The 24,139-nt window shown below is 28.5% G+C and overlaps 1 protein-coding gene across 2 annotated transcripts in view; it reads left to right on the top strand.

The window, feature by feature from the left end:
• LOC129943059 (scavenger receptor class B member 1) overlaps window positions 1–24,139 on the top strand; it is a 35,724-nt gene that overhangs the window by 2,890 nt on the left and 8,695 nt on the right. Inside the window, exons 1-7 of one of the 2 annotated variants that reach the window (XM_056052271.1) lie at window positions 10,231–10,276; window positions 14,994–15,085; window positions 15,215–15,375; window positions 15,610–15,754; window positions 21,874–22,074; window positions 22,139–22,366; window positions 23,114–23,231. In XM_056052271.1, coding sequence (XP_055908246.1) covers window positions 10,246–10,276; window positions 14,994–15,085; window positions 15,215–15,375; window positions 15,610–15,754; window positions 21,874–22,074; window positions 22,139–22,366; window positions 23,114–23,231 — 976 coding nt within the window. In that variant the 5' untranslated portion in view covers window positions 10,231–10,245. Of the gene's footprint in view, window positions 1–10,230; window positions 10,277–14,993; window positions 15,086–15,214; window positions 15,376–15,609; window positions 15,755–21,873; window positions 22,075–22,138; window positions 22,367–23,113; window positions 23,232–24,139 lie in introns of those variants that run through there. The other variant, XM_056052270.1, reaches the window with a different exon arrangement.

Raw genomic sequence — 24,139 nt, 5'->3', positions numbered from 1 at the left:
TTACTTTAAGCTCTTTAGAAATTTCGAAGTTTGCTTGAAAATGTGAAAAACTCAAATAGTTTAATACCTACTTCAGGCATTCATTCAATTTATGTATTTCGACTTTATACATTTTTTTATGAAAGCTAACAAAAAATCCTATTTTATATTTTAACTGTCACTTTTAACACAAAGTAACAGATATGTCGGAAATGATATAATGTTTGCTTATGCCCATTTAAAACATGTAAAAAAGCATTTCAAGAAAATTGGCTTAGAATAAAAATTAAAACAACTGTTTAAAACAATTTTGACACAAGAACCCATAAAGGATGGATCAGCATCTAATTTTATTATATCTCAATCTTTTTTAACTTGCCTATTTCTGGCCTAATTTTAGTATAAACCTGATTTCTTTTAAATTAAGCAAATATTTAACACTTAAATAAAAATGTAAATGAAAGAAAGTTTTGTGTGTAAAATTATGAAAATATAACAACTGCGGTTGTAAAGCAAAAACAAAGGTCTGTTCAAGTTCAGACATTTTTTCTCTTTCGAGAATTACCTACTAGACTCGTTCTTTTCCGGTCGTTGTTAATTCACATATGCCTTTATGCACACGTGCTTTAAAAATATTAATAATAAAAGCAGATTGAACAAATAATGTTTTTTTTTTATAAAGCCGTCGTAGCTATTTGAGATTTATACTCACAAAAGAACACCTCAATTTCAGCTTTTTTATGAATTTTCTAGCATTAAGGCCTCCTGCACATGGAGGCGCATTTTGTCATCCACCGTAATATAAAATTAAAATATTTACCACTATCGTGTTGTCTTTTTTCTTTAAACAACAGTTTACAATAGCTCACTTCTAACGAGTAAGAAGGATATCATTTTGACATTTGAATGCTTTCAAAATTAAGTTGCATCCAATGAGTCATACATGTGTCATACACAATTAAGAAGAGATGCGTTTCGTGTGCACATAGCCTAAGTGGACTTGGTTGAGTTAATAGTTTGCATATTTCAAAAAACAGTCACGTTCAGCAACTCAGGTTAATTCCCTATGAGAGGATATGCAGCTGCATTATACATCTATCTAGCTTTTGCAAGCGGATACTCTCAGCTCATCAGACACTTACTAAATCGAACAGTCTCGTTCTTTGTGTTAAAGGCGATGCAAAATGTTTCGCCTTGTCAAGAATTTTACATTTATTACTGTGCTTTTACAATGGCTAAATGCATATTAGGTAAGCAAGTTAGATATAAGCTTGATTCACGGTGATATTGAGTAGTAATTTTTGATTAAGTTACTCCTCAATAAGCAAATGAAAAGTTACAATAAGACATTTAAAAACGTCAAAAAAGGATTATCTGTTTTATTTTTCGAAGAAATAATTCAATAAAACAATTAGAACTGCAACTGAATTCACCTTACACCTACAACAATTAAAATCGAATAAAATAAAGACAAAATCCATCTCATTTCTTATCTGACACGACAAATTGAAACTAGCACAATGCGATATCGGACATTGCATCGGTGCTACCGACGAAGCGATGGGATGGTGTCATCGCCTTATATTTAAGCAAGATTACATACTTTAATGTTGATGAAATATCATGCGCTTATCAGGGTAACCAGCGAACTTAGCCCTAAATTCTCAAAAATATTTTCTATAATCAACCAACCAACGATTTCAATTTTAACCATCATAAATTTTGCACTTCCTGGTTAAAATTTTCTTTTTAAATGGATTCGCTCACAATGAATTTCCTGCAGTCGCATTTTATTTTTCTCAAAAATATGGCACAAAAACCACTGTTCTTTATTATTCTCATCGCTAAAGGTAAATATAAAGTGAAAATTCTTCAACATTAATTTTTACTGAACTAAAAGAATAATCGAGTAATTTTATAAATGCAATGTGTACATATTTACATATGTCTCACTGATTAATATTAAAAACAAAGTTTGCCTTAAGTAACAAGTCAAAATCTTGAAACTCAATAAAGTGAAAATAAATTGGGTTTTCCAATGGAAATATAAACCAACCTTAAAATCAACACTTACAAAATGACCAAAAACAACTAATTTTGATCATGTTCCAATTCCAAGCAAAAATTATTGGTGCAAAATATTAAACTATTCGTAAAGTAAAATTTTAAATTCATTTTTAGCAATTTACTAAGCGTAAAAGATGTTAAACGGTTTTAATATCTTACTATCTATTAACAAATTGTTAAAAGATAGTGAAATGGCTATTTCACTTCTAGCAATTTGCTCAATCCTTAACACATTTATACAATATGTAAAGTTAACAATTCGGAATTCCAATTAATAGGCCCGTTTAAATGTGTTTTTACTTCGTTTATTTTCTCGAACTGTCAATTTTAAGAAATGGTCGGATGCCTGTTATTGAATAAAAAGCTATAAGAAATTTACTATTTAGCAAAACGAAAAGAATGGTTTAAAACTTTGGAGTTGCTTAGTAAATTGCTTAATATTTCGAAAATTGCAACTTAGTAAAATGTTAAGCCCTTAACAATATTTAAAAAAAAAAATTAAATTAAACTTTTTCAATGATTCTTGCAGACTTTTAAATTGTTTGTTCCATGGTATAAGGCACCAAGTTTTGGTTCGGTTCCGAAATCAAATTTCTTTCATTTAAATACAAGAAATACCAATATTGATGCTAACTCGAAAGTACTAAAACTGGTATTTACAGTGTTGACGCTTATCGTTTTACATGTTTGAAATCCTAATTGTTTATTTGATTTTTCTACAACATGATGATATCAAAAAACCAAAAAAATGTTGACAGTCATCTCATGTAAATCCGGAAATACAAATATTGATGAACTTATTCATTCTTTTCAAAGGGAACAAGTATGAATACTCCTTTATGTCAAATGAATTTCAAAATTAACGAATTAATTCTATCCATCAAGTTGAAAGTTTTTTTTTTGACAGAAATTAAGGCGGACACAGAATTTAGCTCTGAAAATCCAGTATAAACTTTTATCTCTAGACACTCATATTACAATTGAAATGATATTTGCGGTTTTAATGTAATGACTCAACTCGACTAATTAAGAATAGAACCAATATAGGAATTCTAAAATCAATTCAATCATAGTAAATTTCCACTTCTGTAAACAAAATTTTTTTCACATCATTATCACACTATACGAGTAAGTTTTTATCATGTTTTGGTTATAACCTGTTAGAACAGTTTTTTCAACACATATTTTATTTAATAATAAGTTATTTAATTAAAGTCACGTCGATTTAGATGTCACAGTCCGTTCGTCGCGTCGTCGTCTCTGCAACTACTATTTGTTGTTTCATTGAAAAACAGTTTAAGAAATAACAAACACAATAAATACAAATTAAAATCACGTTTAATGGAGATCAAATATTTTCATTTATTAATATTGATTCAAACAAAGATTTATTATATTTATATTCCTACAAAAAATAACGACATACCAACTTAACTTTAAACGGTCTTTTGAACTTACTCGAACGTTCCCATGCCTCAATGTAACAATATTTTTTTTTATTTTTACACTAAAATATTGTCAATAAAAAAGTAAAAACTTAGTTAATCGTTGGGTAGACTTAATTGAACTAATATTTAAAATTTTAATTAAATAACACACACTGGGTTTTATTATTTTCGTTGTTATGTTGTTGTTTCAAAAGGGTTAAATATTATTCTTTGGATCAACATTGTCGAGGCTTGATAAAAATAAAATTGAGTTTTTCTCCTTGCAAATTATTGCATAAGCCAATAATTATATTTAAATAACAGTTTAATTGAAAGTAAATTAAAAAGATCCACTGCGAAAAAGAACATTTTAGAATTTAAAAAAAAATTATTGCTTTAATGTGTGACTTTATTGAACACCTTACACAATGATTATTTGTATTTAAGTTTCAATTGGAAGAGAATTTGAATTAAGAATCAACATTTTCGAATTTGTAAAGGTCAGTTTTTTAGTTGCGAGTAAAGTTAATAGGAAGAATAATTAATCATGTTATAGTTAGCACCATACAAATTAGAAAATGATAGAAATATGACGTTTAGAGTATTTAATGTCGAACATTTGATCTTAGATCAAAAATAAATCAATTCATGTTCCCCAATGGAACAAAAAGAAGAAAATCGATGTTTTCTATTGTTTGATTATCTCAAACAAATTATGAAATGATACATAAAGAGGGCCAACTTAATCTTATCAAATTATAGTTCCCAATAGAACAAAAAAGAAGAAAAAATCAATTATTATTTGATCAATAGCAATTAATTCTTTTAGCCTTAGCGCTCTGCACGATACTAAATATTTATAGTGTAGGTTGGAAATGATGGAAGGGGCCCTGCAGTGCCGACACTAGATTTTCTTTGAACCCTCTTTAGTTTCTCGATGATATATTTTTTGTACGCCCATGATACCAAACAATCGATCCATATGACAAAGTAGGCAGGTTGATATCGCCATAACGAGAAATAAAGCCATATTCGCTCGAGTTGTGTGGCATGTGTCACCGTCTTGTTGAAACCACATAGCAGGCAAAAAGAGTCGGCTATCATATGACCATAACGCTCCGAATTGACGGTGACAGTTGTTCCATCATCGTTTAAGAAGAAGTAAGGTCCAATCACACCTGCAGACCAAAGAGCGCTCCAAACAGTGACTTTTTGTGGATGTAATGGCCTCTCTTTAATTACTTTAGGTTTCTCAGAACTCCAAATACGACAATTTGGTGAGAAATGTGTTTCATCGCTGAAGAAAATTTTGTTCTTCAAATTTCTTCACATTTTAGCCAATTTCTTGCGTAGTTGAACGATTATGTAAACCATAATCAATCCTTAAAGCTGTGGCAGAATCACCTTAGTTTAACAGATGTCAAATTCCAGTCCAATACTTTTGAAACAGAAAAATGACAATAACCCGTTGGTGTTATTAGCTTAAAATCTACGATCCGAAGATCTTTAATCTATTGTTGTTCTTCGCAGAGCTTTGAGACATGAGTATTTCTGTGTGTCGTATTTTTATAATCAACAATCCCATTTTTTCACATCTTAGATGAAAACAGCCATAGACAGAAAATTTATTGTCATATCAGAAAATTGTGTCTGAACTCTTAGCACAAATTTTGCAAATCCCACATCCTACTTTAAAAAACTTCGGACTGAACTGTTACTGACCAAATACAGTTCCATGCATGGCCTCAAGACAAAGAAAAAAAGCGGGAACCTTTTTTAATATCATTGGAATACACGAAAGCGACTATTTTGATTTTAATAGGAAACGAGAAATTTTTGTACTGAATTTATTTTGTGTTCGAGTAAATGAGTTTTGCATTAAGCGACTGAGTGGTATAGCGGAGTTTTGAAAAAAAAAACTTTAAGTTATAAAAGGTATAGGGGAAGTGACAATTTTTGACAAATTTCAACTAAATAATTAGATGATGGCCCATTTAAAATAAACTGCCCCATAGGTATTTTACCAAAGAGGTTTTTTAAAATTATACCCCTTATTTAAGGAAAGAGTTATGTACAATTTCCACAATTTTGTGATTCTATTTCAATAGCTTGAATATTTCAAATCAATTCTTCATTGGAGAAAATATAATTCGGAGTTTTAACTTGTTTTCAGTAAAAATATAATAACTGACTCTGGTTTGTCTGACCCTTAAGGAAAAGAACTTTACACCGAAATAAATAAACATATTTTTAATCAACCATAATTTATTCAAATCAATCTATATATGTAAGCCACCGCACCGTTTAGATAAAAATATGCATAAATGTAAAAAATATAAATAAAATATATACTTAATACAAAACATTTAATTTATTCAAAATATATGGCCGATAGTGAAACGGATCTAATATGTTCGTAAATTCAATAGAGAGGGAGATCAATAAACTTATTACTTTACTTTCTATGATACTTTATCAAATTTCTTTTATTAAAAACAAATGTTAATTAATATTGCTAAAACGTAAATTATGTTTTTATTTTATGTATTATATTTTAATAGGTCTGCTAACTTTATTATATTTAAATTAATATTTGTTTGAAGTTTTTTTTTTGTTTTTATTTTGAAATGATTTCATTTCTAAATATAAAATTTAAGTTTCTATTGGAAATTTTTAGTTTTTTTTTCGTCAAAGAGAATGTAAATATTCTTAAGTTAGAGCGAACTTTTACATTTGTTTAAATTCGATGAAGATTTTATACATATTTTTGTTTATAGTATGGACAAAAACAACAAAAATAAAAAACCACAAACTGTTTAATATTAATAATTCTAAATGCATTGAGAGAAAAAAAGTGTTAAACTTTCAAAAGCCGACTTTTATTACAATTTTATTCAATATCAAAAAAACTAGGTATATTCCAAAAAAAACAATACTAGTACAATAAACAATACAGGTTTTTGGTTTGTTTATAAGTATAGGCACCTCTATTTTGTATTTATTTAATTTGGTTTAAATAAAAATCCATCTGATACTGTTTTATATGAAAAAATAAAATAGTTCACCAAATTCAAAATGTATTAATTAAATTAAAATCAGATTTTTGTTTTGCAACTCTACTAGAACTTTTTTAATGATGCATAAATAAAATAAAATGTTAAATGGTAAAAAAAACGTTGATGTCCTTGAAAAATTCCACTGAGGGAAGAAATGGAAACAAAATTTCTCTTTAAACTACTAACTTATTTAATACTGATTTTAATTTAATATGATTAATTTAATCTTTTACGCCATTCTTCAACTCACTCAAAAACAAACAAACAAACCTAAAATTTAATTCATATATTTTTATGTAAATTAAAGAAACTTTCGTATAATTAAGGGAATTTTCCCAAAAACGATTTTTGCAGTTAAACAAGAAATTTGTTTTAATTTGATGGTAATTCCCCTTGGGCGAGCGACAACGATTTTATATGAACGAACGCGCCACGATTCCAAACATGAACTTGATTCAATAAAATAAAGAAATAAAAATAATTAAACCGGCAAAAATTTGGAATAAATTTAAAAACAAAAATCTAAGCTTCTCCTCTCTAACACCCCATCAGGTTTCCCCTAATAATTTATTATATAGACAACAAAACAAAAACACAATGAATCATTAATGTCTCACTCAATATTTTTATCATATTTCAAATTTTAAAAAATTCAAAATTCTAGAAACTTCTTTTTAATAAATTTGTATATAATTTAACTACACACATTATTAATTGTCTAAGCCAGGCATTTAAAAAGTAAGGAAGCCAGAAAATACTTTGATTTATTGTATCTTTGAATTGTGGAAATTAATCATTACTTAAAAATACCTATTTTAAATCGGTACAATGACTTGCATCTAAGTGTAAGTAAGAAAATGTTGAGTCATTTGAGTTAATTGTTGTCTAAAAATAGCAGAGGCAAAACATTAGTTGCTAGCCCGATTAATTTTGTATATTTTTAAAATCTTTGAGAGGCTTTAGGTCTTTTGATCCGACACCATATCGACGAAGTTAAAAATGTCATAGAATCGGAAACACTTTTGTTAAAATTTTGTTATGGTATGATTTGGGCAATATTACGGAACTTTTAAGCGTTAAAACTTTTGTGGATTTCATGAAATTTCAAATAAAATGTAGCCTGATAAAATAACGCCACGATACTGAAAATACCTTATCGCCCAAAAATGGTTCTAGCGCACAAAAACTTTGTCAGGAGAAATTGCCAAAAAGCTCAAAATCAAACTTACATTGCCAAAATCAATTGTAAAATAATAAATTTGTTGTTAATTTTGGGTAGTACGACATTTTGAGTTTGAAATTTTGTCGCCAAATGCAAATATTAAGCGAAAAAAAATGTCAAATTTCTATTTCAGAATGCGAAACAAGGCTTTTATAGGTTTGCATGCTTTTTAAAGCGCAACCACACAAAATGTTTGGTTTTCTTGATATGACATTTTATTTGGGCTTTCTTTTTTGTCTATATGTCATTTTACAACAATTTGGGCGATCTTTTAACATGGACTTTAAGACATTTGCATTGAGGGTTTTGCGATTTTTTTTTTACTTTTTAGGCTTTGTGACCAATTTTGGACTTTATGACATTTAAGGATTTGGGAATTATGGTTTTGAGCCAAAAGACTTAACGCCGCGGACTATATATGTATGTAAGGACAGGTTTCCAGGAATTTACTAAAAAGCTTAGTTGTTAAAAGGCTGCAATCGAATGTAGAATTTCAAAAACAATATATTCCAAAAGTCAAGAGTTAAATTTAAAAAAAAAACGTAGAAAACTATATTACTATAAAGTAATATTTTAAAAATATATGACTGTCGAAAATATATAACTTTAACTTTCGAACTAGAAATGGCACTCATAATTTCTTTCTCATAGTCTTTGGATTTTTAGTTTTTAAACACGAATTCACCAAAAAATATCTCCCAATATCTAAAGCAAAAACACAGAGTTAATATATACAAATTAAAACCTACTTCCTACCAAAAACATAGAATAGAACACTTGTATAGCTTTTTCTTACATTGTTTTTTCTCAATCCCTTAAAAGCAAACAAAAAACATCGAAAACATAGAATTTTACTTTAAACGTGTCTTATCGATTATGGGGTTTTTATTTTAGAAAAATTGTTTATTTTAATAATTTTTGTATTATTTATTGAGATCTTCCTTAATATTATTCCATTTATTAAAAAAAAAAACATCGCATTCGGCGCGTGCTTAAAATTCAAACCTCTTTATAAGAACCCCCCCTTAGTTTTTTATATGTCTTTTTAATAAATGTCAATCCGATCTTTACTGAAAAACTAAATTTAATAAACCTTCATTTGATCACCTATTTAAACTGACATTTTATTTTTGGGAAATCACATTTTTTAAAGAAGCACATAGACTTGTTATTTCCCAGAAAATACTAAATCTTTTTCCTGATTTGACTCAATAATATAGCTTAAACGGCACACTCGAATAAAACATAGATACGTTCCCGAAACGTGTTCAAAATACTAAATGAATGATTATAGAACCATAAATTAGACATTAATCACTTACAAATGCTTAGTGATAAAAAAAATGTTTCCCGAAAATCGAGCAACTTCTGTCATAAATGAACTCACTACCAAACTCAAGCCTGGATAAAATTATCTTTACGGGATTCCCAAAACTTCTGTACTTCATTTCAATCCTATGTATAACTTCTTACTAAAAAGCTACCGTTGTTTTGCTGATATAGTGACATGATTCAAGACTCACCGAACGTGATTCGAATGTTCAATTGAGTCTGAAGAATGATTATTACGCCGATAGCGGCAACGCGACGCATGGCGGCGCGGCGTTAGGTTGTTTTCACAAATCAATTACAATATCATTTTACCAACTTACAACATCTCGCGGTCTTCAGGATCGAAAAATTACCTCATTAATTCTTAAAAAGAACTCAATTTGTCCAAAGAACGCGTGCTTAAGATCAAAATCTAAGAATAGAACACCATTAGGATATACATTTCTTTTTGCTCCTGTACTTCTATGAAAACAAAACAGAACCATTTATGTAGAATTTTTATTGACAGATTGGATATTTTCAAGTGACACACACATAGTGAGACGTGCTAGCTCACCACAGGTGGTTTTGAACAAATAAAAAAAAAACAATTAATTGTTTTTCATTAGTTTTAGGAAATTATGATTTGCCACGAGATAATTGTAATAATTTTGTCATTTGAATGGATGACCACAGGGTTGATCAATTGGTCATGATTTGTTTTTATAGTTTTTTTTTAAATAATAATATAAAAACAATCATCATTGTTAGATGGAACTTTGGATTGTTATTTTAATTTGAAATTGATACGAAACGCAGGCGGTTTGTGGGTTGATTGAATTTATAATAATACCTAGCTATAATAATAGTATTAATTTGATAAAGCAAATAGTCTTCAATTGTAGCGTGATCACTTCAGTTGTGGTAAAGTTTATTTAAAATTTTTAAAAAAATCTGAAGTGAGGTGTTAGTGCATTTGAAAAAGAAGTGGTATATTTTTTTTTCTAGAAAAAAACTTTTAAAAATAAATGTTAAATTTAATAAAACAATAAATTTAAAAATTTATCAAGTGCGGAAAGAAAAAAATATAATCTAGGAAAATATGTTGCTTAGAAGAAATTCGTTAAAATGTGTTCTGAAAATTGGAGTTATGAAGCTAAAATCTTTAAATCCTGTAGATAGAATGCAGCCTACAAATTGGAGAAGAATATTTTGTAAGTGAAAATGACTTAGAAACAATTGTCTAGGAAAAATATGGCCAAAAGACAAAGATACATTTGATAAGAGAGCTACTTAAAAAGAAAGAAAGAAGAAAACTTATTTCTTCGTTCAGTTTTTGTTCGTGCTTTATCCATCAAAGTTTCGCTTTGATAATAACTATAGCCAAATTCAAACGCAAGTGTGAAAAATTAACGAAACTAAGTTTTGGTAATCGTTCAACTGGAATTTACATAAAGTTTAAATAATTTTTTGGACAATTAATTAAATGTTTTCCAATCTTTAAATGATTGTTTAAAAATTCTATCTGAACTTAGGTTATTAATTTCTTCTTTTACCTAGGTCGCTTCGTAAGTGATCGGAAAATGTTTATTGAAAACTAAAAATTTATTTTGTATAAAATTCAGATGACACGTTGTTGTTAATATAAGCGTCTTTTTGTTTAAAAATATATATAAAACCATCAAAATGATAGATGATCCATAGAGATAAGAAAGATATTAAATCATATCTCAACTGTCACCTGTCAGTGTCATTTTTACGATGTTTCTAAATAATTTATTTTTGTGTCTCTGTATCTAATTCATACATCAATACAAAATTAAAGCAGATAAACAAATAAAATCTATTTTCGTTATTTCCGCAGCTTAAATTAAGCTAATTTTAAACTAATGAAATGTCATAAATTAAGGGTAACGGTTCCACTATATTCTTCATGATTATTATGAAGGATAAAAAGAAATTAAAATAAATAAATATAGCCCGATAATTATTGAAACTAAAGCTGTCAATTTAACAGGAAATAAATATTCATTGAACAAAAATAAACGCCATTTCTTATACTTCACCTAATAACAAGCGTTATCAAAACTTTTTTTCAATAGAATTATGTTATTTTTTGGTTATTCTATAAATATTTCTTACCAAGTCGCATTTTTGTTCAAAGTTGTTTTGTTTTTCAGTTGGTATAAACAAAAATCGCATTATACTTATTCTTCTTCGTCTTTAGAAGGAACTTCCTTCTTTCGCAAAATAAAAAAAAAAATTAATTATGTTAATGTTTATGCTCGTATAGTGTTAAAATGTTTTCTATAAACAAAAAAAATCTAAATCTATTTCCTTGCCAAGCAACTTTTAAGTAAAAACAATGAAAAAATAACATTCTAAAAAATGTAGATATAAATAAATATTTAACAAACAAATAGTATTGTGAACTGGAACTAAGTTAAGCAAACCCAACAATATTTGCTGATTCTTCGCAAAAACGTCGAGTCTTTAATTCTTCTTGAATTTAGAAATATTGGTTTACAAGAATGTCAAGCAACTTAACTAATAAAACGTCAAAGTTAATATGTTAACTGTCAAAAAACCACAAAAGATAGTTAAAAGCTGTTAAGAATAATAATTAATGAGAACTTTCCATTATCTAAACTGAAAAACCAGTTTCTTATAGACACTGATTAAAGTTAATTAGTTTAAAGTGATTCAGCCGAATAATATTCCTCTAGGATTTTATTATTTGATACACTTATGGGGAGTAGTAAATAATTTAAGAGCTAAATTTGTTGTAGCTTCATTTTATGGAATTCCCAGAATATCCAGATCAAAACCAGAACCTATAAAATGCAGAAGCATATTGATGAGTAGAAAAAAAGAAAAACAACACTCTAGAAGAACATAATCTAGGAAAATTACCAAACGACCTGTAACCACTTCGTTTTCTTCTTCTTCTGACTCACTTTGTCCATTATCTGTGACGTTATGTTACAAAACTTGATGGGAATTTCAATGGCAAACCAGTCCTTCTCTATCCAGATCCAGCAGTGCAAAAGAAGGGACTCCTCTCTTCATTCTTACTTGTTTCAAATCAGTGACACGATCTTTGTGTTTTGTATTTAATTTTCCTTCTTTTTTGCACACTGGACTACACCTATTCTACACTGAACGAAAGTTTGAATATATACATGTTATGCATTCTTTTTTTAAATAAAATAACTTATCTTGTTTTAAGGCATAAACTGAACGAATGTTTAAACAAATATTTAAATAGTCTTTAAAAATAAACTTAACGATAGAGATAACGGTACTTTTTTGACAGATCAGAAAATGCACTGCATTAATTTGTATAGTTTCTAAATATGTTCAATAGAGTTCTTAAGTCTATTATTATATTTGTTCAGAAAGAAGATTTTTAACTTGCAATCTTTGTTTAAACAAAATTAAGAAGAATATGAAGATACGATTTCAGTTAATTTGCCTTTTAACATACAATTAATTAAACACAAAAATTTAGTTTTGATAAGTGGAGTATTTATTTAATAAAAAAATATTAAAAAAAAAGATATAAGGCTAAAACTACTTATGTCGACTTAAGAGACCTAACCTTTTAAGTACAGGATTTAAAAAAATTACTTTACTCCAATAACTATTTCTGATTTTTTTCTCTCGATGTATTCTCAAACCAGTTGCGTTGCATTAAGCTGAGTTGGCTATCATTCCATTGAGTGGATCATTTAAAAATGGTAATGCCACAGGAATATATAAAAAGAAATCTATTCCAACCAAGGTCAGGAATGCACTTCTCCATCAATATACCCGGAAGGGTCAATACACAACCAACTTCACGTGTCTTGTCGGCTGCTTCTCTGTGCAATAGTTTATTCTTTATTCTTCTAGAAAGATTCTCGGAGGCGAGGCAAAGCAAGTGATATACGCCAGTTAGTACGACAGGTATTTCAATATACACAATAAACTTTATATTGCAATATTGCTTCCCCGCACATGAGAAGTCGGCTTGGCAAATGATATATATTTGTTTTTAATGAGCAGTTTCGTATTCTAAAGGCTTGAGATGAGTGGTAAAATTCAAAAGAAAAACAGATTTATAAGACAATAAAAAACGTAAAAAACATAAACATAAACAAAAACAAAATGAAAAAAAGCAAAAAGAAACTTCAAAACATTGTTGCTAAAAAGTCTCGTGTTCAGTTAGCTTTGACACTGTGGGTGGTATATTCAAAAATTATGGGGTTTCATTAACTTTTGAATTGGGGTTTACACATTGGAATTTATGAAATATGTAGGTAAGGAATATGCGATAAGAATTTTTAGGAAGGTCAAAAAATGAGAATAATCTATCCATAAAAATGTTAATTTTGAAAAAAAAACAAATAGCTCTCAAAAAAGATAGAAATCAAATACAGGGCCAGTTTTTTAGTGCAAGATCATCCTAGTTTTAGAGTTGAATTCGATTTAACTCCTGAAACATGTTTTTCAGTCTATTATAGTCGTGCAGTTAACTCTACTATAAATACAATTGTTTTTGACAGATACAGAAATTGCAATTTTATTTCTTTTTGTAGAACAAAGAAAATTTTCTGTTATATTCAGACTCCGAACTGAGCGATGGGATTTAACATGAAATTTCAAGTTTAACTCCTTTAAGACTTATTAGATTGCGACTTATTCATTTTAATTTATTTGGGGAAAGAGTTCAAATTGTATGTATTCATTTGAAATAAATTAAACAAAAAACAAGAAATGAGATTCAAAACAACGGATGGTTGCTGTCAACCAAAATGTCAAATATATCGATTTCGATAGTTTTGTGAAAACTGAATAGATAGCTTTTAATACCAAATTATAATACCAATCTAAAGTTTTACATTAAACACCCACGGAAAAACTTGTTCGTGAGCTAACTCTACCTCTGGGTTCAACTCGGAGTCAACTCAGCACTGGACAGCCTTTATTCAACCGTTTTCAGTCACAATTTACAAAGAAACAGACCTAAAATATGAAAAATATCAAAGCAACTCTCATAAATAACTCACAGTTGTTAAAAGTAGAAGTAACATTTGTGCGAGGAATTGACAAATTCTACAAGAGTAATTCTTGTCATGAAAAGTGCTTTCTCAAATTTGCCGTTCGGATTCGGTTTAAAACTGTAGGTCACTTCCATCCCTGACAACAGTACTCGCACACAAGAATGGTTGCGAGTTGTCAACCACTAGGCCCTAGTTCTCAAACGGACTATTGCGCCACCCAATTTAATTTATTATTTATTTATTAACATTTGTAAATAATTCACTTCTTGGTTTTTTATTTACAAAAAGTCGTTAAATTTGACATCAAAATTCTTTCAAAAATATTAAATTGCCAGTTTTAGGACAACAATTTACAACCACGAATTGAATTAAATAATTTAACAAACTTTAACTTAAATGAATATTTTCAATGTCAAATTTACAGCACAAATACCATGACCATGAATATAGTGTAATACTAAAATAAAAACCTATTAAAAAACCATATACACAAACAAAAAATGTGCATTCAATAAATCATTTTTTATTCTTCGTTAAATTTATTTTAACGAACGATAAGTAAGTAATTTATATGAATAGCATCGCATATACATTTTCTTGAAATAACTCAATGGTAATTAAATGTCTCTATTTGCATTTTTGGTGGTGCCCATAAGCTAAATATAAATTCAAATGAAAAACGGTCACTGTCACTGAAAATACAAAAACAAAAAAGCAGGCAGTATGATATAGTGTTTCGGGTTTCTATGGCGTATGTGGAACATAATATTATTAGGTATTGTGTTCTCTTCTTTAAATGTTTACTTTATACAAATACATAGTAAAAGTATTTCATTGAAGCATTGTAATTTGATTTGATTTTTGTTTTTATTTCTATTTATTTCAGGTGCCTTCTTGTTACTTCTTGGAGGTCTATTAGCTATTACTGGTGCAGTGCTAGTAAAAATTTTGGGACCTTATGATTTAATATTCAAATGGGTAAGTCTAAGTGTCGTATATTCTATATTAAAGTCATTCACATTGCCATTGACATTCATGGCAAACTTCAAGCGTGTAACTGATCTTTAATCATGTAATAATTTTGTTTATTTTGTTTTTGAATTATAGAAATTAGTTTTCGCAGAAGGAGGTGAAATTTTTGGACTATGGGAAAAACCACCAGTAGATTTGTATTTGAAAGTTTATCTTTTTAATATTACAAATGCCGAAGCGTTTATGGAAGGTCGTGAGAAAATGAATGTCGAGCAAGTTGGACCATATGTTTATAAGTGAGTAATATCAAAATAATGAGTAAAACAATACAAAATCTAATGACAACATCTAATTAAAAAAAAGGACAGTTTAATAAAATGCTAATGATATTCACATGTGACAGATAAACATGTGCAAACTTAACGAAAATGTCAATAATCTGCAAATACATACACCGTCTCATGAATAATCAATTAATTGACACATAATTAATTAAAATTTCTTTTCCTATTGTTTATTTATTATTACAGAGAACTAATGACGCACGAGAATGTGACATTTAATGAAAATGGTACAGTTTCATCCATACCACGTCATCCACTAGTTTGGCAGGAAGCAATGTCTGAAGGCCGAAGAGAAGATGACGAAGTTTGGATGTTAAATATTGCTATGCTGGTAAGTCACGATATACATCATAATTTTAAATTCACAATAAAAGACAAAAATAATACAAACATCCATATTAGGTATAACAAAAAAAATATTCACACGCTGATCTGAGCATTTTAATTATTTATCTACACAAGGCATTTTTGTTTATTTTTATTTTTTGAAAAAGAGTCGCGTGCTTTTTCTGCTCTGTTGATTTTTTTGTTTTTGTTATGGGTCAATAAACGGTGTAGGAGACAACGCGACGCTACGCGGCTCGACGCGAGTTACCTGCCACTTGGCTATTATTGTTAATGATCCCAGTCATTATAGGGTATCAATTGATAATGATCAATTCGTCATGTTTGAGTGTCTCTCTTGGCAGCATACAAAAGCGAGATTTAAAAAAAATTAAATCGTGTATTGTACAATATATAATAAATCAGTTAAGCTGTCGTGTAAATTACATACTTGTTTACACGAAAAGTCACCACCCTATTTTTTATTTTATTGAGTAGACATCAGAGTATGTAGTTTATTCTTTTGTAATAAGTTTTCCTGAATAATGGCTTATTTTGATTAAGTGATTTGACAGTTGTTGTTTTTTTATTGTATGGTGGCGCTTGGTTGGTATAGCATTATTATTTATTAGGTAATGAATTTTTTTCTGAATGATAAACAGAATATTCGTAATTGCATACAAATATATTTCCGTCAATTTGCTGTATTACAAGTTCTTTACGAGCTGTCAAAAATTGAGCTTTATGGAATTTTCATGCGTTCTAATAGTCCTGAAGAAGTAGTACCAACAGAACATTGTGAATGAAGCTTTTGCAGTTTTGTTGTAAGTACAAATTTCATTTTAATTTACTTTGACATTTACTATGTTGAGTGAATGCTTCTGGTTAATTCTGGATCGTTGCGATTGGTATAAAAATTTCTATTTTTCTTATTTCAGGTAAAGAATTTATTGATGTATGGAAAAAGAAATTATAAATTTCAGAAAAAAAACACGTTAAAATTTTCCACTTGTCAAACTAACACAAAAACATTCACATTACTAATTTATTATCTAAAAATGTGTATGGTTTAATTTTCAATAAAAAAAATTATAGTTAATAATTTCGAGGTAAAAGTATGATAATTAAAGGCACGTCATCATATTCAAAGATCTTCATTTGGCTAAAATAAAATATCACGTCAAATAATACAAGTACAAGATACACAACAGACTCAGACACCTTCTAGGAACAAGCTTTATTAACAACAATAATCAACAGTAATTAAATATAGATATCCGCTTGAAAACTTCGAAAATAATTGTTGCTAATTCCTTGTTTTTATTGGTTTTGATTGAAATTGGCTCATAAAAATGTAAAATAACACCTTTATTTTTAAATAAAAACATTTTTATTGAAAAGTTTAAACAACCTTCAAACAATAATTCACATTTTTTAAACCAGTTCATAAATGTTGTTTAATTGTATAGTTTTAACAGTTTTACACATTTATAAAATATTCAAATGTGATAAAATTTTTTAATGATTTTTCTTTGTCAATTATTATTAATAAACTATTAATGTTTTGATAATCAATGTTTGCAATTAAAACTGGATTTAACTATGCATTCAACTTTCTTTTGAAGGAGAGCTGGATTACAATTTGATCCATTGACATTGGTTTTGGCGAACCTGTTTATAAGGATTAATTGAAGTTCAAAGGAAACTTAAACCAAGTTAAACATCAAATAAATCAATGTTATCTTTGTAAACTTTTTTAAATTTGTATACCAAAGGTCTTAAAAGCCAAGTTCCATTTATGTACGAACAAAAAAAATCTATTCCATGATAGCTATCTAGGTTTTATGTACAAAGATGACATTGGTTTAACTGATATTCAACTTTGGTTGAGTTTCGGTTGAGCCGACATCTAAGTATCGAAATATAAATCCGCAGTTTACTTTTTCTTTTTTTCAATGTTAAAACAGAAACTTCAACCAATTTGTTTCACATCTTAAGATGTGTATTTATTTTTTTAAATTAAAGACCACATTTTTTTTAAATACAAACTGACGTATGTCATAATTATGTCAAATGTATTTCTTTAACAAAAGAAATGAATAATTTTGATCTGCACACCTCCAATTTAAAGTTATACTTATTTAGTTCAACTCGCTGCTGTGAATTAATCTTATCATTAATACAATGTGAACTTTAACTAGTTTTATACGAATCACAATCGTTGTTAAAATATGCATAATTAATACATTTGCATATGTTGCATATGTATATGCACACTTAAAATAAATCAAAACAAAAATAATAATCTAGTACTGTCATTATTGTTCATTCATGTTGATGTTTTTATAGAGTAAATATGCAATTGAAGGTGACAGAAATTAATTATCCGGCAGTAAAAGTATACGATATTGCTTACTATAATCAATTATTGATTTACAAATTAATATCAGTTAATTCTGTTGTTTACTTGTTAATAAACAAAGAGATGTGTAATTTAAATTATTTCTTTATGCCCATTCAACTTACAAATTAAATAATGATCAGAGATTTCTTGGCTGATTGCTGATTTCTGTATTACAATGTGATTAGTGAAATATTGACAGAAAAATTCATGCCATATGTCAAATACTGATGACTTGCAACAATGACACTTGTTTTGTGATGTCAACTCACAATCTTAATTCACAGTGTTTTTTTAACTTTTCAGAAATTGAACTAAATGTCAAATTGCATTTACATTCTAATAGGAATTTTTAATTGGACTTTAAGGAAGAAAAATATGTTTTTTTTTATAATTTTACTCATGTATTCCACCTTTAATTCATAATATTCTAACTACCACCCGTATGCAAAAAGTCTGCGGCTATCTTTTTAAAACTGTTACTTTGCATGCTTCAGAATTAAATTTCCTGAGTTACTTGTGAAAAATTACTGACAAAATATCAACATTTTTCACGTCATTGATTATACCAACATTTGTCTTGACCATTTTATGAATCTGTCAATGCAAATAGTTACATCAATCAGTTTGTTGAAATTGACAGTTGTAAAACTGCCAAATTGTTGCTGTTAAAGTTCAATGAAATAGGATGATTTCAAGGGATCATCAATGATAAACGTCAGAACTAAAAGTTGCTCTACTCTCAATTATTTTTCGATACACAACCTTCATTAGTATAGATTAATATCGTTTATAAAAAATTAAATTCCTGTCATGTTTCACTTTAACAGTACCTAACTATATGTACATACATAATCTTTATTTTCAAAAAATGTAGGTAAAGACAACATGTCCAAAACAAGTCATAAAATTAAGCAGCTGAGGTGATGATCTGCGAATTAAAATCAGATTGATTAAAAAATTATATATACATAATAATAAACCAACCTGCAGGTACGTGACAACTTTTAATAATTTGCCGGCAAACATAAACTAAACAAAAAATATCTTCTTTTTTTGTTGAAATTTGTAAACAAACAAAATTCAAAAATGACCTTAGGTATTTTGATTTCTGTCTGGCTATTTTGAATATGAGTCATTAGACGCTTCCATTCAGCATTCAATTATCTTATTATTTGAGTACCTATAAATGCTGCAAACAGCCGGTGCGGGGCGGAGCGTTGACGAAATATCTTGATGCAAATAAATTTCATCACAAAAACAATTCAAAAATTGCTTAAATTCACACATCATTATCTTTCAAGTCGACAGAAATATCTAATTTAATGGTGATTGACTAGATACACATACGAAACAGCAATCACCCAAGCACTAACCACTTGAATTGAACTTTTAAACTATAAAAGTTATTAAGCCTGCAATTTTCTTTTTTTTTATTGTTTTACCTTTTGAAATGTTCATCTGCTAATTCACACTCTCAGGAAAGCTTAAATTATTGCAATCGATGATTTAACCAGTAATGCATTAAATTCCACCCAATTGTGTAATGGAAAAGGTGAATGCAAATCTAACCGTCATTAAATCGATCACAAACAAATTACCCATAACCATAATCATACTGATGATTGATGATTGATGTACCCTAGCCGCAGACATAATCTATGGCTGCGTCTCTTGAGTCATATTTAAGTGACAGCCACACGTCAAAGATGAATTTGATTTTGTGGACTTTGATCTACCAGACAGATAGCTAGCTAAAACAGTTGTCAAGTGAATAGTATTTAGTATCGTATTAAGTTGTACGAATTTCTGCATTCGGTTGATATTTTGTTCGAATATGGTTAGATCACAATAGTTATTTTTACTGATTTTGGAAAATAATTTTGGAGTTGCAGGTAGTTTGAATTATCAAGGACGTATGAAGTCACTTGATTAGTTTTTGGTTTAGATATGTATTTATATACTGATGTTGTTTGAACTAAGATCAGAACATAATCAGATTGAATTTGTACGCTAAAATTCTGTAATATGCATATTATTTGCCAGATATGTCTTAAAATGTAGTTTCAAATTAAAACAGATTTATCTGGTTTCCTTCAGTCGTTATATCAATTAATTCAAAATGGAGAGGGGTTCATAAATTTTACAACTTATCAATAAATTTTGTACAAACATTATTAATTAAATCAAATTTAAAAACTTCAACACAAATAAGCATTCGAATATGATTATATTATGGACCAACATGGCTATTAAGAAAATTTCACATAATCATACGTCGATAAAATTGCAGACAAATTTAAATAAAGTTTTGGGTAGAATGTATGTAATGTCATTAAGAATTGACAGCTAAGGACTATTAACATGAGAACTACCAACGTCCAACGAATGAACGAATATGTTTTTCTTCGACATAACAAATGCACAACACAGACTAAAATTAAATGTTTAGCTTAAGACGCGTGCAAACATTTTACACGTTGAACTCGAATTGAGTTTGACAGTTTGTCGCAATTTTTGTCGAACTATTTGTTTTCTTAAATTTCTCTTATTTTGACAATAAAAACTAAATTGATTAACTTATGAATAATTTAATTAATTATTTCTATATTTTTGTTCACAATTTGCACAGAATTTGGTTTTATAAATTATTTAAAAACACATTTATTCATTCATTCATCCGGCTTATGTGATTAGTCCTTTAGCATTTTAATGAACAGAACGAAATGTGACAACCACAAATTGTCTCGTAAAAAGAATTCTAACATTTATGCATTGCTCTGGCTCTGACATTTACACGTAAAAGAAAGATTTGTTCAAAATCCATATATGTAAAAAATGTTCTTTATGTTATTTTATGGAAAGAACCAATAAAACGCTTAAGATCGAGTACTTGTTGCTTCTGTTTTAATTCATAATTGACATTTCAGTTTTTGATACCAATGGAAAATGGTAAAAGCAATCCCACTATATTCAAATGAAATCTTTAACATAACGAAATGTACATTACATACATATGTGTGTAATAACTGCCTAAACTTACAGCAGTGTTACCTTTTTTAATTTTATAAAATTTCAACTGTAAAAGAATAAATTCTCTAAAACTAAAACAAGAATCATAAACAAAACCCGATTGAATTTTAGAATTGGCCAAAAATCCTATAAACAAAAATCATCATATGTAGGATAGCAACCAGATTTATGAATTTTGAATCAAGTAATACAGGTAAAAACTATAAAGTTTCCTGTTATCAAATTGAGTATAGGTGGAATGATTCAAACCTATTATTTATACCCAACCCTTACTGGTTTCCAAAAACAAACTAAAATTCGTTAGGCACACTTTTTAAGCAGATACGAACATATTTTATTAAAATTTTATTCTAAGAAGTGTGTTTTAATCTTTAGATTTTCGATCCCGATTAAAGAATTGAAGAGAGGTTTAATAGTTGATCCGGTTTGTATGTTTAAGTTATAAATCAGGTTATATTAGCAACGAAACATACTTAAATTAAATATATTTTATGTCAAATAGCCTTGAACTATGTCGGAGTAAGTCAATAAATCTGGTTTTAACTTAATGCGTACATAAGTCAATAATTCTTATTTAAACTTAATAAGTATATCAGATAAAACCACGTGAGATTTTTGTTAATTTTCTTTAGATTTTTCCTTTACTTCCAACATTATTAAATTTAATCATAATTTTATATTTTCTTTTCTAGTCCATTGCTCAAGTTGCATCTGATAAAAGTTTCTTCGTACGTTTTCCAATTAATGTTATGCTAGCAAATACTGACAATACTCCAATTACAAAAATGACAGCTCGAGAATTCATGTTTGGTTATAAATCATCAATAACAACTTTGGGCAATACTTTTCTTCCTGGCTGGATTTATTTTGACAAAGTTGGTCTTATTGATAGGGTAAGACAAACAATTTTGAAATAAAAAAAATTGTTAAAAAACATCATTTTCTTTCTCTTTATAGATGTACGACTTTGATACTGATTTTGAAACATTCTATACTGGTGCCCAAGATCCTAGTGTTTCAGGTCTCTATGATACTTATAGAGGTTCTCAAGATTTAGTCCAATGGCAGGGTCATCATTGTAGTAACATCAATTTGGCTTCTGATGGAACGAAGTTTAAGAGCTTCATTCAACCAAATGAAACAATTCGATTTTTCCGGAAAAGCATGTGCAGTCCTCAGAATTTGGTAAGTACTTGCACTTGAAAATAAATAACTCTATTCGTCTCACTCATATACCAAAAACCTTTGACATTATGTGTCAAAAAAACACACAAAGAATTTTTGCAAATTGATGTGAAATCAATTTGACCAAATTGATTATATTATCACAACAATTTCGGAACCCCATTGATTGAAAATATTATTTAAAGTTAGCATTAAAATTGTATCCAATGAAAGTGCTTCCGTGTTTCTAAGCTTAAATTTCAGATAACGACCGATTTTATGGCATATCTAATGATAACCATTTATGAAAAAGTAATTAAGCAATTCTTATTGTTATTGATGAGATGTGACAAACGTCACAATGACGCAAGGACGTTTTCTCATCGTTAATTTTACCAAAACCGTTTTAATTGTATAGAATACTTCTATTTTGTCTATCCAAGATATTACGTAGTATCGCCTTTTTTATTTGTTAAAAAAAGAAGCGTTATCATATGATTCATTCACAATACTAGTTATAGCAATAGTCGTCAAAATAACATAAATTCACTAAAATGTTCACTGTACACTTCTTTTCATTCTATTTGTTGCTCTTTTAATCTTAAAGGAGAGCTTAGAATAGAAAACAAAAAAAATAAATCATTCAATTTTCTATTCCCAAACTAACGTCTATCTGACAGATGTCAAACTAGTTTAACACCAATCAATTACCAAAATTATTATAAACAATTTAGTAATAATTATAATTATTTAATACTTTTTTACTAGGTACGAACAGGTGATGAAGTTGTTTTAAGCAATTTAGCCGGTTACAAATATGTTTTCGAAGAGAATGCTTTCGATAATGGAGAATTCGAAGAAAAGAACAAATGCTTTTGTCGACAAGGTAAGTTTCTTTTTTTTACAAAACAAAAACAATAAATACCTTTTCCGTCAGTTTAATTAGAATAATCACTATCATCTAAATAATTATAGTTAGGAAATTAATACTTGTTAGCCATGAATACAAGCTATCATACGATGATCGTTATTTACTACTCATAATTATTATTTTACAATAATCTACTACAATTTGAATTATGTAGATGAATTTAATTTTGTTTACAATTTTTTGTTATTGAGGTGTGATATTTTCTATATAAGAAGATATTAAGGCAGAAACACACGAGATATGAAAGAAAAAAATAATTGTAAACAAATACTTATTGCTACTTAAGTTGGACACACTTAATTCATGCAATGAATTATAATGATATGAAGTCTTAAGTATACAAATTGAAAATGCCGTGTGGTATATAAAGAGTTCAGTTTTGTTTCGTATACCTACTTACATACATACATACATATAAAAAAATATAAAACAAATTTTTAATATGAACAAACTGGCGCTGTCATCTCATTAAAAATTCATCAAAGCACATTCAAGTTTACACCCAACGACATTCAAAAGATCGCAACATATGAAACGTCATCGATGATGGTGGATGGAATTTTTTCGCAAGCTATTTCGTTTTTCTTTCATATGCAAAATTGTGTATTCTATCCAAGATGGGCATATACATAGATAATCAGTGTGAATCTTAAGTACTCCAATTACCCTCATTAATTTTTACCGTGTCGTCGTCGTAGTCGTGAATGCACTTGAGTATTTTAATCAAACTGACAGTTGCTTCTGTCACGTGAATTCTTAAACATGAGTTTGTTGTACAATGCCCGCCACCGCCATCTATGGGCTATGTGATGATTAAGTAAATAGTAAAATTTTCCTAAATAGACCTTGTCTACAACTATGAT

The sequence above is a fragment of the Eupeodes corollae genome, chromosome 1 (genome assembly GCF_945859685.1).
Source record: "Eupeodes corollae chromosome 1, idEupCoro1.1, whole genome shotgun sequence".
Lineage (NCBI taxonomy): Eukaryota > Metazoa > Arthropoda > Insecta > Diptera > Syrphidae > Eupeodes > Eupeodes corollae.
Note: the sequence above shows the minus strand (reverse complement) of the source record. Positions and strands in the feature narration are given on the sequence as shown.